Raw genomic sequence first — 19,929 nt, forward strand, 5'->3', positions numbered from 1 at the left:
CCTCATATGCACACTGACACAGTAAACTGATGCTCTCTCCCTGTAATACCACAAGCCCTTGCAATGCTAGAGAAGAAAGCTGGCTCATCCTAGAGGTCCCTGGGGTATATCTCACATCTCTTCTATCCTTTGTTGCACAGGGGGGAGGTAAGATTGGGTTTGAGCCAGCAGGCTCTCTCAATCTTTTACACCGTGTACTTCCTACAGGCTACCCCCGATTCTGTGCTTCTGGGTAAAAATTATCCAGCATGCAATACAGGTATTTCATTCAGTGCCAGCAACAAGCAAGAATGAAATGGATGCAAATTGTGTCCTTCATTGTAAACGTGCGAACTTGTCATGTTAGATGAGCATTTATCTGGACTTTTCCCAGTACCAGCAGAATAGGTCTTCAGTGAAACACTGAAATAACATAAAAAAATTAAAAAAATACCTTTTAGATGTTCTCTGTTTTAGGCCTCGTTCAAGGTGCCAGAGGCAGGAGTTGGAGGGAGGGCGTTTGGGAGGGAGGGCGGCAGTCTGCTGGGCGATGTGTGTTCATCCCCAGCAGACTTTTTCAGGAGTTGAGGAGGGGGCGGGGCTACAGACCTGAGGTTAGGGATCGAGGCTGCAGTCTTGAAATCATTCTCAAGAATGATTTCATTGGCTGCCGAGGTCCCAGTGACACTGCTGCAGCTTCAAAAAACGACTTGGCTTGTTTATTGAAACTGTAGCCAGCGTCAACTCCCTACTTAGGAGACAGGGCAGCTGCGACCCTGACAACCAGTATTCAATTTGAAAACTTTGTGTCCCACGGCAGCTCGCATGGCAGCACGCCCTGCCTCTGAAGTCTGCACCCTGAACGAGGCCTCAGTTCTCATCTTGTTATGCAGCAATGAACTAGCAGGCATAGATTTAATGTTCTCCTCCTCTCCCATCTACCCCCCCCCCCCCCAAAATGAAGTCCAGAGACTATTTGAAAAGGAGCCTCTCACCCTTCCCCCCAACTAGGTCCGAACAATTGACCTATCAACAAAATAGGCGGATAGAGCGGAGTGCGAACCCACTACCTCCCCCCCCCCACCCCATCTGCCCCCTCTTCTGTCATCCCCAACTATCGCCCCGTCCTGCGTACCCCCTACATTTCTTGCTCAAAAACCAAGAAAACGATTTATTGAGACCCCAGATTCGTATCGCAGTCAAGTTACGCTATCCTCATCCCTAAATGTACCCCATTGACTGTATCACTGTTTGTATTTCTTTTTTCTTATGTGTCTCCAATAAAGGAAAAAAAAGATTTAAAAAAAAAAAAAAGTTATAAAGTTTTGATAAAGGGCGTTTGCCTGAAACGCGTCAGAGTGTTCACCTGATGTTCTCCGTATGCCATGATTATTAAAGTATAAACTTTTTAACCTTCAAAAAAAAAAAAAAAAAAAGGAGCCTCTCTGGTGCAGTTTGCTACTTTATTAACCCACACCACAGATGATTAGCATACAGCAGATATGTCAGCAGTTAAAGTTTGGCTGGTTAGCTCTGCCCATTGAGCATCAGAGTCCAAATTACAGTAATCAGAGGTTACAACAATAGTCAAACTAGAAATACTTCAATTGATCATGCAGTGCAAGATCAGGAACAAACACCTAATCCACAGCTACACATATTAAATTGATTGGTTTGTTGTTGCAAAACTCAGAGTGACTTGCATCATGCACATGAAAGTCATTGTTGAAACTGTTTTTTTCCCCCCTCTCAACCGGATACATGGAGGGTGGAGCAGGCGCAAGTGTATGTGACTATCTGTTAGCAATAAAGCATTGGTAAGATGTTAAAAAAAAATTTTTTAAATGTAAATTACTTTTTTTTTTAAACATGAGCCACACTCTCACATGTTATATGTGGATCCATTGTAGCGTATCGCGTTATAACGAGGCATATCAAGAGGGAGCTGTCTTTAATTTTTGAAGTCATTAATAATATGTGTCACCGGAGACAGCCTTTTAACACCGGGATCACTCTCACCAGACGGTAGCTAGCCGGGCTTCACCTTTATTATGTCAGGCTTCATTAAGAAAACTAATTTACTTACTCAGCTAGGGGTTTTTCTTTCCTTTCTTTATAATTTTTCTTAGTATTTGCAAACTATATACTAGCCATCTGCAGCTAATATAAATAGAGAGTGGGTGCTCCAAAGATGGTGAAATCTTCATGCAATAACATCAATAATTCAAATGTAGGGCTCATGCATATGACTCTAACATGGAGTGGGTATATTATATAGTGTGATATGTGAGTGACCAGTCAAAAATCAATATAACTTCTCCTGAAGGAAGCAATCAATAATGCTAGATTTCGCCTTGATGTGACCTCATTGGAGGAAATATAACACATACTGGTACTCATCTATGTCCATAAACATCATTGAAATATCTTGAAGAGATCTTACCCACTCCTTGAGTCTTGGGGAGTCTCTCTCTTTTCTCTCTTTTATCTCTCTTTTCTCTCTCTCTCTTCTCTCTTCTCTCTCTCTTCTCTCTCTCTTCTCTCTCTCTTCTCTCTCTCTTCTCTCTCTTCTAATCTCCTGCAAGCAGATGTTGATTTTGGAGTGTGGTCCCATCCATATTCTATATATCACAAGACTGAAAATTAATCGGCTCACTTTAAAGTAGCAAAAAGACATGAGGACAAAGTGATAGCTCGTGTTGTGCTGATCTATTTGGTTTTTCCTTAGTTCTCATCTGTTTATTACATCCCTGGCATTGGCTTTTACCTTGTCAACTACTGTTGTTTGAAATGTGTGTGGATAGCAGTGGGCATTAATTTCCCTCTGGGCAAATGTTTAGAAACAAATGTCTCAAGAAGGCAACTATTCATTTACAGGTAGGGGATGCATAAATCTGATTACCTTATGATTGGGGTTGAACAAGCAAGATTGACAATCAAGCCTCCTCCCCCACTCAAAGTTGTACTTGCTAAGGAAAGCAAATACAATTTCCAAACTTTGAAAAAGATTTATATTTCCTAAAAAAAGAAAATAACGGATTCTGAAATTATAGCGTGTGCGAGTTCAATAAATAGAATGTGAATGCTTAAGATTTTCTAAATAACAAAAAAAAGTTACACATTTACATTTTAACAGCAGCTAATTTAAACCTTTTGAGAAGAAAATAATTTTGAATGTTCTTGTAATAACGGTTTATTTAATATTGCAAAATGTTTTTAATATCCTATCACAATGATTAGGTCCCTTCGTGCTGAGCACTTTTGATATTCTGAGACTTTCCCAATCTATCCTCTGTGATAGAATTGTTCTAATCCTGTACTGTTCTAATCCTGTTCTAATTGTTTCAAAAATGTTCTAAAAATTGTTTTAATAATGTTCTTTAGTTGTTGAGGCAAATATGTAAATTTGAATGAAAGTGAAAATACAGAGATTAGTATTAAAAATGTTGAATCAAACAAGTTACAGTACCTGTAAACAGCTTCAAATAGATCTCTGGATGATATTCCAAAAGCCCTTTCATACTGGTTTTTGCCTTCTCTGTAAAGCAATATAACATTTTCATATTTATAAATTATTGTACAGGAGATAAGATATACGGATAGAGATAAGGGATAAGGAAAGAGATAAGGATACAGATAGTAGATAAGTATAGAGATAAGAGATGAGGACAGAGATCGAAATAGAGATAAGGACAGCGGTAAGGATAGAGATAATGATAAAGATATAGGGGCCTATTCTATAAGCTTCGTTGTATTGTATTGTATTGTATGTCTTTATTTATATAGCGCCATTAACGTACATAGTGCTTCACAGTATGGTAATCAAATAAATAACAGATAATATAAATAACAGATCATGGGAAAAAGTGCTTCAAACATAAAAGTAACATTAAGGAAGAGGAGTCCCTGCTCCAAGGAGCTTACAGTCTAATTGGTAGGTAGGGAGAACGTACAGAGACAGTAGGAGGGAGTTCTGGTAAGTGCGTCTGCAGGGGGCCAAGCTTTATGTATCATGTGTTCAGAATATCCACAGTGCTATTCATATGTTTCTTTAAGCAAGTGTGTCTTAAGGTGGGTCTTTAAGGTGGATAGAGAGGGTGCTAGTCGGGTACTGAGGGGAAGGGCATTCCAGAGGTGTGGGGCAGTCAGTGAAAAAGGTTTAAGGCGGGACAGGGCTTTAGATACAAAGGGGGTAGAAAGAAGACATCCTTGAGAAGAACGCAAGAGTCTGGATGGTCCATAACGAGAAATTACGGCTGAGATGTAAGGAAGGGCAGAAGAGTGTAAAGCTTTAAAAGTGGGGAGAAGAATGGAGTGTGAGATGCGGGATTTGATCGGAAGCCTGGAGAGGGATTTCATGAGGGGAGATGCTGAGACAGATCTAGGAAAGAGTAGAGTGATTCTTGCAGCAGCGTCTAGGATAGATTGTAGGGGAGACAGGTGAGAGGCAGGAAGGCCGGACAGCAGGAGGTTACAGTAATCAAGACAGGAGAGAATGAGGGCTTGAGTCAGAGTTTTAGCAGTCGAGCAAGAGAGGAAATAGCGTATCTTTGTTATATTGTGGAAGAAAAAGCGACAGGTTTTAGAAATGTTTTGAATGTTTCGTTAGCGGTGAACCGTGCGAACATAGAAAGCCCATGTCTTTCTGTGCAGATCCCATGCTTCATCCACACAGCTCAAGGGGGCTCCAAATGGTCTGCCCACTCACCCTACGCATTTTACTCAGAGGAGTTTCATCAGGGGTTAAATTGATTTATTGATTTATACGTTAAAATACACCTGATGAAGATCCTCTGAGTGAAATGCATAGGGTGAGTGTGCAGACCATTTGGAGCCCCCCTGAGCTATGTTGAAGACCATTCTGAGGATCTTGGACCAAGTTTTGCCTGGTCTCTGCTTGTACCTGATTAGCACTCCCTGTGGATGGCCACCACATGTGCTATTTCAAGGATAAGGCGACAAGAACCATATCCACTTTCTGGCCCAGGGTGGTCCACATGCATGCACCTTTAGCACTTATGTGCAGTGGTCGACAAATCACCAAAAAATCTACTCGCCGAACAAAAAAATCTACTCGCCACCTAGTACCACACGTGTGCTGCTTGGGCCAATAGGAGCTCGCCACGATGTTAAATCCACTCGCCCGGGGCGAGCAAATGTATAGGTTTGTCGAACACTGCTTATGTGTATTACTTTTGATTACCTGTTTATAAAACAAATCTATACTATCTGTGTCCTCTCTGTTCTGTTCACATATGGGAATCACCCCATCTTTCTACCCTGTTCCTGAGGAATATCCACTAGTACGCATTGGAAGAACTCCTCTGAGTTGGTAACTGAATAACCACAATGCTTATTTTCAACTTCTCAATTGTGAGTGAGATACCTTTGAAATAACATCACAGTGCTGATTTATACATTATTGCACTATTTTGTGTTTCTCTTATTTTTCCACATATTTGGGGAGTATTTGCGCTTCTGAGAGATAGAGATGATAGAGATAATTGATAGAGAAGATAGAGATGATAATGATAGAGATAGAGATGATAGAGATAATGATAGAGGTAATGATACATATTTAATCATCATTGCAAACTTATTCTTAAACTTAAGATTTTTATCCTTTAATGATAAAGAAATTGCAAAATTTATGAAATTAATAGGAATAAACTGACATGTAGCCTCTACATTGGCAGTTTTAATATTATTTTTTAAAAATTAAAGTGCAATGGAAACTACATTCCTACTGGAATGTATAGCTATATTTATAAAAAAAAAAATCTTATATTTCAGAAAGAATAATAGTCTACTTGAAATACTTTTCCCCCTATCTAGTTAGGAGTGTGGAGTTGAGCACACTGGCAAATTACAGTGGGTTACTAAAAGTAGATCAAACTACTCTACAAATTAATAAAGCTCAAATGTAAGAGACAATGTTCTTAATTCATATTCTTAATCCATTATTATAATGTGTTTACATTGAATTGAGAGTCAGTGCTTAACTTATTGTTCTTATAATAATATTTACCCTAATATTACCATTAGGTAATATTTTGAAAATATTTTCTGAATATATTGTAATAGAGGTAGCCAGATTACCATCCAAGACGCGACGTGGGCTCTATAAAGATGGCGGTGACACTGGCACCGATGCCCCAAACCGGGGCCAGTAACACGGGAAGCAGGGGGTCTCTGAGGCAGAAATCAATGCGGTTCAGCTCAGGGACCTCCTGCTCCCGCACACTTTTATTAAAATGTACATAAGATAGCCGCTAAGGCAATGAAGAGGTTAAGGCACAATAGCATGTTTATTGGGGACAATTGCCACCAATAAACATAGCAATATATACCACACATCCCCCCCACCCCCTAACACATAAAGTACAGTAATGGGCAAAAAGACTATTATCCACATATGGATAATAATGCATTTGCCCATTTTAAATACATATAAATTACAATAAAAACAGTCAATATATATTACAATTACCTTTAACAGGCACCCACGATGAAGGCTGTCTTCATCCTCATCTTCAGCCTGCCCATGCCCCCTCCGATGCTGCAAAACATACACAAGAATAAAAACACCCAATGCAATGTCCCCTAACCTGTTAATCACCATAGCGGTTATTAACCGCTACAGGCATTAAGGGGTTAAACCACCTTCACCCACCACTCGGGAGGCCTACATACCGTCCCCCACTGACCCCCCACCCCGTGAGGCCTAACCACCCTCACCCACTACCCAGCCGGGAGACCTACCCACATACCCTTGGGACCAATACCCCCTCCTGCCACCCTCAGTACCCACAAGAAAAACAATACACATCAATCTATTTATTAAATACGTAACCCCCCCGTGTCCCCCCATAAATACATGATTTATTCTTTTACATACAGGGTTCATACCCCAGGCCCACGTGAGTCCCCGGTGGGCCTGACAGGTCACCTCACAGACCTACAGGTTACCAGCAACTTGTTTCATACAGGTTCTGGAGGCCTGTTGGTGGATCCCACCAGGTGCTCTGCACGGGTCACCTTGGGCCACAATTGGGTCCCCACGGTAGGCCTGCAGATGTCTGGGAGCCCCGGGTCTGACCCACAGGTGTCTGAGGGGCCTCGGGTGGTTCCCACGGGGGTCTGGGGACCACGGGTTGGCAATATGGATCCGCAGTGCCCCCACAGATGTGGGGCCACCGGTTCTTCTCGGCACACTATGGGTCCGTGGTGCCCCCACGGATGTGAGGCCACAGGTGTCCCCTGTGGACCACACAGCCTGATACCCGTGAAAAGCCAGAGGATACCTCAGGTGGTCTCCAGAGGTCTCTCTCAGACCAAACTAACCAACCCTGCATGTAAAAAAAAATAAACATGACCTATATATTCAATACATACATCCACCCCCCCCCCCCCAACACATACAGTACAATAATATGCCAAATAACTATTATTCAGATATGGATAATACATTTTAAACACATTAACTAGCATAATAACATAAATAAAGTTCTACTGACCTCATCAGTAAGAAGCCCCCGTCACCAGCAAAATCCTTGTCCTCCGTTGCCAACAAAATACATAGCCAATACATTGCAATTACATTCAGATATCAATTAACCCCTTAATCACCGTATCGGATAATAGCCGCAAAGTTAATTATGGGGTTAAGCCACCCGGCCCGATACCCATCCTTCACCATTCATTTGTACAGTGGCTTCATCATGCAACTATATATATACACATATTTATATATATAGAGATATATATATATCCTAAAAAAATCCTAAGAAAAGACATTATGGAACTAGAGAGAGTGCAGAGAAGAGCCACCAAATTAATAAAGGGGATGGACATTCTAACTTATGAGGAGAGGCTAGCTAAATTAGATTTATATACATTAGAAAAGAGGCGTCTAAGAGGGGATATGATAACTATATAAAAATATATTCAGGGACAATACAAGGAGCTTTCAAAATAACTATTCATCCCACGGGCAGTACAAAGGATGCGGGCCATCCCTTAAGGTTGGATGAAAGGACATTTCACCAGCAACAAAGGAAAGGGTTCTTTACAGTAAGGGCAGTTAAAATGTGGGATTCATTACCCATGGAGACTGTGATGGCAGATACAATAGATTTGTTCAAAAAAAGGTTGGACATCTTTTTAGATGGGAAAGGTATACAGGGATTTACCAAATAAGTATACATGGGAAGGATGTTGATCCAGGGATTAATCCGATTGCCAATTCTTGGAGTCAGGAAGGAATTCATTTTTCCCCTTAATGGGGTTTTTTGTTTGCCTTCCTCTGGATCAATAAGTAAGCATAGATATAGGATAAAGTATCTGTTGTCTAAATTTAGCATAGGTTGAACTTGATGGACCTACGTCTTTTTTCAACCTCAACTACTATGTAACTATATGTAACTATATATTTAACTGCCCTTACTGTAAAGAACCCTTTCCTTTGTTGCTGGTGAAATTTCCTTTCATACAACCTTAAGGGATGGCCCCGCGTCCTTTGTACTGCCCGTGGGATGAATAGTTATTTTGAAAGCTCCTTGTATTGTCCCTGAATATATTTTTATATAGTTATATATACACACATGATGAACCAATATACAATATACAAATAAATTTAGAAGGCTTATCAAAAACATGCTCTACTACAAATACCACTTCTCCATACAGACACAGTACAATAAAATCATATTTCCTAAAAAAAATCCAATCTCATCTTCCAATCAAAAGCCTCAAATGCCAATTAAAACATTGCAGTTACGTTGTATGCATGATGCATACAATCTATGCACCATGTACACTCTGCCAATGAATGCTAACAATAACATATTCCAAACAAAATACCAATACATCCAAACAAGTATACTATTTAATCCAATCAAGTCACCATAAATCAATTAGCATTCATTAATCAAATCACTAAACAATTTAAATTCCATCCATAACAATTAATCAATTAACTATTTATATCGTTAAACCGAACAAGTTACCATCAGACAAAATATAAGTACCAAAAAGAATACAATATACAAAAGCAAGCCTCACCCTGACCTAAAGTACACCATATAAGACCAAAAATTACATCTATCTAATTCTAAAATACATTAAACACACATTTATGCATAGCCGCATATCCCAAATCATTCTAAACACAGCAATACAAGCATTTCCTACCAAACCATTCCTTACCCTGTATGTATATATCGATCTAGACATACATACATACATACAGTGGCAAGAAATGATCTAAAAAAAAAAAAACACATGTAAAAAAAACAAAAAATAATTGAACAAGTTAAATAAAATACATTTCTTTTGTTCACTTACCGTTACTTGACCCACTCACCGACTCCCGTTGAACAGCTTACTCTTGAACCAATCCATGCACAGGAACCCATAAAATAATAAACAATAAAATAATAAACCAAAACAATCCACGGGTCTTCTATTTGTAATCCATCTTCATCTGTATTCTTCTTTCTTGTATCTTCCGCTCCCTTCCGGGGTCTTCTTGTCTTCTTCGGCCACGCCCTGGTCTTCTTTCTTCTTCCAGAGGTCCTTCCTTCTCGGCATCTGCCTTCAAAATGAGACGCATAGGCTTTTATAGGCCTATGATGTCACATTTTCGTCATATGGTTCCCACGGCCCTGATTGATCCGTGAAAACCATGTGCTTTGGCCGAGAAAAAAAAATGATGATGTCATTTAAAGGCAATGAAAGCACAGCCAATCAGAATGGCTGTGCTTCAATTGCCTTTAAGATGACGTCATGAAAAGAAAGATGGCCAGCCTCACATGGTATGGTAGCCAATCAGAGCATGAGAACTACATCCCAACTTAATGGTAAGTGAACAAAAGAAACGTATTTTATTTAACTTGTTCAATTTGTTTTTTGTTTTTTTACATGTGGTTTTTTTTTGTTTTTTTTTAGATCATTTCTTGCCACTGTATGTATGTATGTTTGTATGTCTAGATCGATATATACATACAGGGTAAGAAATGGTTTGGTAGGAAATGCTTGTATTGCTGTGTTTAAAATGATTTGGGATATGCTGCTATGCATAAATGTGTGTGTAATGTATTTTAGAATTAGATAGATATAATTTTTGGTCTTGTATGGTGTACTTCAGGTCAGGGTGAGGCTTGCTTTTGTATATTTGTATTCTTTTTGGTACTTATATTTTGTCTGATGGTAACTTGTTCGGTTTAACGAAATAAATAGTTAATTGTTTAATTGTTATGGATGGAATTTAAATTGTTTAGTGATTTGATTAATGAATGCTAATTGATTTATGGTGACTTGATTGGATTAAATAGTATACTTGTTTGGATGTATTGGTATTTTATTTGGAATATGTTATTGTTAACATTCATTGGCAGAGTGTACATGGTGCATAGATTGTATGCATCATGTATACAATGTAAATGCAATGTTTTGATTGATATTTGAGGCTTTTGATTGGAAGATGAGATTGGATTTTTTTTAAGGAAATATGATTTTATTTTACTGTGTCTGTATGGAGAAGTGGTATTTGTAGTAGAGCATGTTTTTGATAACCCTTCTACATTTATTTGTATATTGGTTCATCATGTGTGTATATATATATATATATATATATATATATATATATATATATATATATATATATATATATATATATATATATATATATATATATATATATATAAATGTAAATACAACTATATGCTCATATGCAGGTCTGCAACCCCGCCTTTCACCATTATCACCCAGCACACAGCACTTCCACTGCAGCAAGGGATTCTGGGAAATGACATATATATGTGTATATATATAGTTGCATGATGAAGCCACTGTACAAATGAATGGGTGAAGGGTGGGTATCGGGCCAGGGTGGCTCAACCCCTTAATTACATTTGCGACTATTATCCGACTAGGTGATTAAGGGGTTAATTGATATCTGAATGTAATTGCAATGTATTGGCTATGTATTTTGTTGGCAACGGAGGACAAGGATTTTGCTGGCGATGGGGGCTTCTTATTGATGAGGTCAGTAGAACTTTATTTATGTGATTATGCTAGTTAATGTGTTTAATAATGGGCAAATAATGTATTATCCATAGCTGGATAATAGTTATTTGGCACATTATTGTACTGTATCTGTTGGGGGGGGGTGGATGTATGTATTGAATGTATAGGTCAGGTTTATTTTTTTTACATACAGGGTTGGTTCCTTGGTCTGCAAGAGACCTCTGGAGACCACCTGAGGTATCCTCAGGCTTTTCACAGGTATCAGGCTGCGTGGTCCATGGGGGACGCCTGCGGGGAAGAACCAGTGGCCCCAATCTGTGGGGGCACAGTGGACCCGTATTATGCGGGGAAGAACAGGTGGCCCCACATCTGTGGGGGCACTGCGGACCCATAGTGTCCACCCATGGTCCCTAGACCCCCGTGGGAACCACCCGAGGCCCCACAGACACCTGTGGGTCTGACACGGGGCTCCCAGACATCTGCAGGCCAACCGTGGGGACCCAATTGTGACCCACGGTGACCCACGGAGACCACCTGGTGGGCCATGGTGCCTGGCGGGACCCACCACCAGGCCTCCAGAACCTGTATGAAACAAGTTGCTTGTAACCTGTAGGTCTGTGAGGTGACCCGTCAGGCCCACCAGGGACTCACGTGGGCTTGGGGTTTGAACCCTGTATGTAAAAGAATACATCATGTATTTATGGGGGGGTACAGGGGGTGGGTTATGTATTTAATAAATAGAATGATGTTTATTATGGGGCTGAGTATTGTTTTTATTGTGGGTACTTGGGGTGGGGGAAGGGGGTATTTGCCCCAAGGGTATATGGGTAGGCCTCCCGGCTGGGAAGTGGGTGAGGGTGGTTAGGCCTCACGGGGTGGGGGATTAGTGGGGGAGGGTATGTAGGCCTCCCGAGTGGTGGGTGAGGGTGGGTTAACCCCTTAATGACTGCAGCGGTTAATAACCGTAATGGTGATTAAGCGGTTAGGGGACATTACATTGGATATTTTTATTCTTATGTATGTCTTGCAGCATCGGAGGGGGCATGGGCAGGATGAAGATGAGGATGAAGACGGCCTTCATTGTGTGTGCCTGTAAAAGGTAAGTGTAATATGTTTTTACTGTATTTATTGTAATTTATATGTATTTAAAATGGGCAAATGCATTATTATCCATATGTGGATAATATTAATTTTGCCCATTACTGTATAGTATGTGTTAGGGGGGTGTATTTAGTTATAAATATTGTTTATTATTGTTGGAGGTGCAACATTGGTATCGCAGGCACGCGGGTACCCCGGGACTCCCTCGGGGACCCCGGGACGGCCGTGGGGACCCCCGGACTCCCGCGGGGAACCCGCTTGGTGAGCCGGGGACCCCCGGACCCCACCAGGGACACCACCGTGACCCCCGGGCTCCCACGGGGACCATTGGTGGGGTCAGCCGGGGACACCCACGGGGTCAGCCAGGGACACCCGCGAGCCTGTTGTATGGGTTTTGCGCATGAAAAAATGAAAAGCAATAATTTTTTCTAAGTCCAGCTTTTTTTGCGTCTACAATGACCTTACGTGTTCTGATCAATGCAACTTTCGCGTTCGCTAAGGTTGCATTGCTTAAGGGCAGAATTTAACGCAAACAGGGTTACGAACAATCAAAGTTGGACTTAGAAAAAATTCCTGAAAAAAAGTCATTTTTAGAGCGCAATGTGCCTGTTTGGGTTGCTTAGTGCATTGGGTTGAGCGCAAAATCACGTTCTAAGAGCACTTTGCGCTCTAAAAGTTACTTATCGGAGCTTAGTGCATGACCCCCTAAGTCCGAAAGTGCGAAAATGTAAAACCCAGATCTCCAGTTCTGTTGGGACTAGAGGGCTGGGATTTGGCCACCATGTAGTCACTGCTCCCGGTATGATTGCATGGCAATTTCCAGCTCTGTCCCCTCAACTGAACAGAGTCCGGTTAACTGTGAAAAGTGTGGTTTGCCCATTGACTTCAATAGTTGCGGAGGTTCCATTGAATCCATTTGCGACGCCAACCCACGCATTCCCTATGGCGGCGCCGGCCCTATAGATTCCAATGGAGAAGTGAGCCACAGAGATTTCTCATAGCCTTTAGCAGCCGAGTCTCCATTGATTCTAATGGCGAAGTTGTTCCATTAAAAGCCTACTGTATGGCGGCGGAGCCCATTGAATCCAATGGAAAGAGTGATTTCTTTTAGCCTGTACCGGAGAATCCTGCATTAAAGCTAATGAGAAGTTTTAACTTGTTTTTATTATCTCTGATTTTGGAGGTCATGAAAGGCTGAAATTTGGCCACTATGACGAGTGTCCTGCAGCACGAGGACCTAGAAAATTTCAGCCTGCTCAGACCACAGAACGGATTATTTTAATATATGTATGATATTAAAATGCTACTCTGTATCCCTGATATCCCAAAGCCCGCAAAAGCCACTGGCCCAGTAGGAATTTTAATGGCCCCAGGGTGTCATGATGTCTGAGGGAAACCCACTGAACAAAGACTCCCCCATCCTGATTAAGTAGTCTAGGGAGGAGAATGATAGGACATGGGTACTTGAGTGAAGTGCTATAAGTCACACTAAAAGTCAGAATTTCCCTGTCCAGATCCCCATTTGGCAGACTTAGAAGCACCAGCTTTTTAGAGTGGGGGCTAGGGAAATGGATCTCTGACCAGAGGAATGCCAACCTCCTGTGGGAAGGTACTAGCTTGCTTCCCACGTGAGTTGGCACAAGGTAATTGGACCCAAGTAATTGATCTCCAAAGCCTGAGTCTCAATGGTAGGGAATAGGAGCAGAACTCCATAAAAGAGAGTGTAAGCTTTATTCCAAGTTGTTGTTGGTTGTGATTGTTCCTGTTGTATCCTGAACTGTATTCTGTTAGATGAATTGTCAGTCTGCGGATTGCTTCATCTTGGCCCCTTCCCATGTAAGTGATTAATATATTTTCTGTTATTTGTATATAGTGTATGTCCACCTATCTTTAAGGAATAAAATATCTTTATTATTAATTTTATTAATTTTAATTTATTATAATTAATTAATATCTTATTCGATTCAACCCAGAGAAAAGTTATTATTGTAATCTGGTGTGTATATTATAACCCTGCAAGCTAACGTAACATTGTGGTACTCCCAGAACATGATGTTTTAATAAAGTGTGTTATATTGTGAATTTAAAATGTACTGGCAGGAAGTGTTTTCTGGAGGAGTACACAGAGCGCAAGAACCCCTCTCATAGGTGAATGGTGGTTCACAGGAATCAGATCAACATGTATTAAAAGAAAAGAGTAAAGATCATGGTACAATACAGTTTAATAAACAAAAAAATCCTTAGAGCAGTTAGCTCCAGTATACTCACATGCTCCACGATGATAAAAAGCGGTTTAACCAACTCTGGGTTAGGAGCGATGCCAGCAATACAGCAAACGCAGCTTCACATGAATCCTCTGGAAAGGAACAGTCTCCTTCGCATCCGAACAGTGTCTGACGTCACGGGACTTCCTTGGCTCTCCTCCAATGGTAAGGGAGGTAGCAGGCTACTGAGTCACTGTCAGCGTTGTGGTCTTCACAGCGGGAAAACAGCTGGTTCACAGGAAACGGCAAGGGACTCCACACGGCTCCACACAGCTCATGAGTAACCTTAAGGGTTATTTGTAATTGCGCAGTGTAATTGCCGTTTCCTGTGAACCAGCTGTTCTCCCGCTGTGAAGACCGCAACACTGACGGTGACTCAGTAGGGGCCTACGTGCCCTGAAGAAGCGTTTTAACACGTGAAACGCGCGCGTCAGCAATTCTCTCCCTGCACACGCGGGAAGTTTGTTTATTTAAACATTACAGCTTAAGGATTTTGATCCGCGTTAATGCTTGTAAGCTTCCTCTGATGTGCATGTTTTTATTTGGGATCGCGCTATATACTACTATCGCGGGACCCTCCATGCTCCCAGGAGTCTTTGAATTCACCCACCTGATAGACAGGCATGTCCTCGAGCAGATCGGCACTGATATAACCAGGATCAGTGCTGATGTAGGGGACACTGCGATCATCAGTTAGACCGGCTCCCCACGTCATAACTCTGTGCACACTATTGCTCAAACTCCTAGAGAGGGGGTATGGGGTGTTCTGGGGCTTTGACCTCGCTTTACTATTAACCCCCTGTGTACCCTACTCTAGTACTAACTGTTTTGTTGGCAAGTGCATTTATTCTTCACCTGCTGAGTAGCTTCTCAGCTGTTTATGTGCAAATATTAACCCTAACAGTCAGCGCAACTATCACACTTACCCACGCATCACTGTGGAGGTTGCTCCTACATCAGCCTCCACCTCCTGCGCATTACATGACCCTGGTTTGCTAAGGGGGATTACCTATGAGCGCATAGTGTATGTGTGTGGCAGCCAAGCTTATACTGTGCTATAACTGTAAGGGGCACTGCACTAACATCTGTAGAACAGCAGACATCACCAATACCCTACTTATAATACTGTAGGAGTACCTATCTGGGCTCAAATCACCTCCAAGGTGTTTTGGTGATCTCCTTTAGCTGCTGTAGCCTACTTACACTATACAATATACTTGAATGCTTGCCTAATAGTCTGCACCTAAGAGAACGGGCAAATATATGTCCCTAATAGAGATTTAGCTCTAATTATGCTGGTGAACTTACACAGAAACCAGAGCAATCTCTATCTGGGGGAGATACTTATAGGTCTAACCAAGCGCAGTGCATGCCACATTACTATGAGTGTATCCCTCTAGAGCGCAATATACGCCTAGATACACTCAAATAGAGACAGTCCTTCTGGTGGGCTCTCTTTGGCTCCTCTCCTATATTTTAGGCAGCTATAATCTATAGCATCTGATCTCTAGTACCAATCAGGGATCACACCATATCTACCCACCTATACCAGGGTGGGTTACCAAAGGATACAGTCATGTGCTGTTCTATACAGTATTTAATTACGTTTTAACACCCTATTTTTTATTCATAGTTATTAATAAAGTATTTTAAATTTATCACTATACATTTGTTGTGAATGAGTGCTATAAGACTGGGTTCTTTTTCTCCAATTGATGCTCTGTGTACTCCTCCTGTTGTCTATTGAGGGATTGAGAAATTCCTCACACCAGTAGCATCTCCTCTTGGTGATATCATTTTTTGTGATTTATTTGTGATATAGTATTGGATTTGCGCTTACCTTCTTTTGCACCAGGAACTGTTTTCTGTAAGCCCTGAAAGAAATCCTTTGACATGTAAATTTGCTAAGGGTGCATGAGCTGAGGGTATTTTCCTTCCTGCATTTCAAAGAGGTCCCGCTAAGCAGGAGCCTCTAAGCCTAGGGATAATGCAGGGATGAAAAGCCTCAGAGATCCAAGGTGTGAAAATGACCGCCAGTTCCCGGCACCCCGCAGGATCCATTCGCACCTTGGAGCAAAACTCCAAATCCAGGGTCGCCAGGGAAGGGGTGTATTCCAGGTATGCTAAACCGCATGGGTGTCAAGTGAGCACATGCGCTTTGCAGACCGGAAAGCCTTTTTTGCCCGTTTTGCAAACTACGGGCAAATCAGGGATTGGTGGATTAAATGTTCCCATGAAGCAGATTGGGTGTACATGTTAAGGCTAGACTGGTGAACCCTATAACTGTGCCCACCGGACTAACCCCAGTGTGATCCAGATACGCTTCATGTGACTACACTTTACGCAGGATTTCGTTCAAGCACAGCGGTAGCGGTTCCAAGACGCAAGGGGTTAATAACATTGTTGTGGAAAAGGGGTTTGGCCCAGTATTAAAGGGGTTACACCCCATTGGGCCACCCCCTACCCTCACCTGGGAGGCAAGGGGTTAACTGGACTGAGGTCCAGTACTGTGTTTATGCCCCTGCTTCAGCCCCAATTGTGTATCCCCCTGTGAATATGTATTTTCCCCATTCCAGTGTCTGCACCAACACTTACACTGGGATCCAGTCGGGAGGGAAAGGGTTAATGTTCATTTGGTGATTATAGCCCTTTGTTCCTTTTTCCCGCCTTTGCAGGCTCCATTTTGCAGTCTCTCAATAGGTTGCCATTACAGCCCCATGTAACCCTATTGAGATTCCGGAGATTTGGGCCTGATATCGTAGAAGACCTGCAGGTGGCGCCCAAGAGAAGAGTGGCGGTTCCCCATTGAAAGTATAAGGAATCCACACCTGAGTTTACTTGTTACCTTGCCTTGCAGACCTGGGCAGTCCTGGAACACTCCTCCTAGTATCTACAGCAGCTGTGCAAGCTATTTACTGCAGCTCCAGCCTGTGCTATCTCATTGGAAGAATGCTCTTAAGCTCCCCCTTCTGAGATTGGCCCGCTGGCCTTTAAATACTGCATTCCCACAATGCTTCTCGGCCGAGCATAATCCTTCTTGGATGTTCACTGTGTTTGCCACAGCTATCTGTTTGGCCGCCTTGTTCCTGTTTCCATGGTTCTATGTTCATGTTACTGGTTCCTGTTCTGGTTCCTGTGCTGAGCATTGGTTTCCCAGCGTATCCTTCAGCCCCACGTTCCTAGAGGCCTGCTGCCTTTCCCATAGCAGAGGCCTGCCTTCCGAGTCCTGACGTCTGCTACTCTCACTTCTCGCAGAGGCCCGTTCTGGACTCCTGCGCTAAAGCATTGGTTTACCAGTGCTGCCTGGTGGTGTGCCCACTCCGGTCAGCCTTCTCCTTCCTGAGACTGGCGCCATAGGCCGTGGACGCCACTCGCGCAAACCCCGTTCCCGACCTGCAGCAATTACGCTGAAGCAGGAAGGCCTGCTTGATTTCCTGTTGCCGACTCCCTGCTTGGACTACGTTTACCCTGATGTCCAATCCTGACCCTGGCTTGTCCACTGACTCCGCTGCTCTCTCCAGTCCCGACCCTGGCTCATTTGACTATGGATTTCGCATTTCGGATCAGCCTGCGCAGTCTAAGGTCGGTGCTTATATAACCCCACCTCAGCCACGCGGTCCGACCCAGGTTTGTGGCGAGCACTACCGTGACAGAAAGTGAATGGAGTAATGGATTTCAAAGAGGATTCCTGGATGCCGACCTCCGGAGACGAGATGGCAGCCAGCCAGACCGCAAAACCACAAGAGCGGAAACAATGTCTAAAAAGAGCTTTGATCAGGTCTCGGTCAAGTTCACATCCAATTGGCGTGGGAACTTTTGTTCTAGGGCACCCCAGAATAAAATTCGTTTTGCCCCTGGCCCCTAGGAACCCCTTCACTCAACCCCAACCGGGTCCGACAATTAATGGCGGCGAGAAAGGTTCGCGCCGGCCATGAGGGTCCTACCATTGACCGTAATGGCGACGCATGGCTTTAAAACACTAAGTGGAAAACAGAGTAAACTGAAAACCCATAACTCCGGTTCCGTGGGGACCAGAGGGTTGGGATTTGGCAAGGATATAGTCACTGCTCTGGCATGACTGCATGGCAATTTTCAGCCCTCTCCCCTCAACCGAACGGAGTAGGGTTAACTGTTAAAAAGTGTGTGTTTCCCATTGACTTCAATGGTAGCGGAGGTCCCATTGAATCCTATGGCAGTGCCGGCAATATTGATTCTAATTAGGAAAGCCACGTGGCTAAGTCCAAAAGTGTGTAAAGTTGAAACCCATATCTCCGGTTCTGTGATTACCAGAGGTCTGGGATTTTGGTAGCATGTAGTCACTGCTCTGGCATGACTGCATTGCAATTTCCAGCCCTCTCCGATCAACTAGACGGAGTATGGGTAAATGTGAAAAATGAGGTTTTTCCATTGACTTCAATGGCGGAGTTGCTCCATTGAAAGCCTATAGCGGCGGAGTTCATTGATTTCAATGGAAGAGTGAAATGCAGGGATTTCATTTAGCATAGCGGAGAATCCTGCATTAAAGTTAATAGGGGATTTTAACTTGTTTTTTGTATCTCCGGTTCTGGGGGTCATGGAAGACTGATATTTGGCCACTATGGCAAGGGTCCTCCGGCATGAAGACCTGGCAAATTTCAGCCCGCTCCGACCCACAGGATTATTTTAATATATGTTTAATATTAAAAATGTACTCTGCATTCCTGGTATATCTAAGCCCGCGAAAGCCACTGGCCCAGAAGGAATGTTAATTGCCACAGGGCATCAGGATGTCTGAGGGAAAGCCATGTATGAAAGGCTCACCACCCTGGATTAAGAGTTCTAGGACAAAGGAGAGCAGGACATGGGTACTTGGGTAAAGTGTTGGGTTTCACACCTTGAGACAAAGTTTTTCTTGTGAAGGGACCCAAAAGGCAGACTGGGCGATGCCAGGCTTTTGGGAGGGGGGCTAGGGAAATGAGCCCCTGATTAGAATAATGCCCACCCCTGTGGGCAGGTATTACCTTGCTTCTTACGTGAGGTGGCAAGGGGTAATTGGGTGGAGGTATTTGATAACCAATGCCTTACACCCAATGTCAGGGTATAGGGCTGAAACTCCATATAAACAAGTGTAAGCTCTATGCCCAGGGTCTTCGTGGAGTCTTCGTTACTACATCTACATGTTATCTGATGCCTGAATGAATTGCCAATCCAGATCCTGATTGCTTCTTTGCCCAAACCATAAGTGTTATATTCTTGTATGTTATTTGTGCGATCTTGTGTGTTCACCTTCTTTAAAGAATAAAATATTTAATATCTAAGTCGTGTTCAATTCAACCCAGAGATTTTGTTTATATTATAACCCTTCACAAGTTACCGTGACAAACATCGCAACCAAGAATTTACCCCAAACTTCAGAATTCATTAGCCCTGGTGACTCCGGAACTAATTCCTACGAACTTTAACGAAATTCTTTGATTTGGCAAAGTTATTAAATCGGCAACTTGCGATCTAGCCAAGTGGGCTTTTAACAGATACTGCATTTCTTGCGCTTTCTCGCAAAGGACAATTTATTTTGTGT

The 19,929-nt window shown here is 42.5% G+C and overlaps 1 protein-coding gene across 1 annotated transcript in view; it reads right to left on the minus strand.

The window, feature by feature from the left end:
- LOC142490952 (acetylserotonin O-methyltransferase-like) overlaps positions 1-19,929 on the minus strand; it is a 46,758-nt gene that overhangs the window by 15,805 nt on the left and 11,024 nt on the right. The window contains exon 4 of the mRNA XM_075593326.1: positions 3,449-3,517. Coding sequence (XP_075449441.1) covers positions 3,449-3,517 — 69 coding nt within the window. The remainder of the gene's footprint in view (positions 1-3,448; positions 3,518-19,929) is intronic.

This window comes from Ascaphus truei, chromosome 3 (genome assembly GCF_040206685.1).
Source record: "Ascaphus truei isolate aAscTru1 chromosome 3, aAscTru1.hap1, whole genome shotgun sequence".
NCBI lineage: Eukaryota > Metazoa > Chordata > Amphibia > Anura > Ascaphidae > Ascaphus > Ascaphus truei.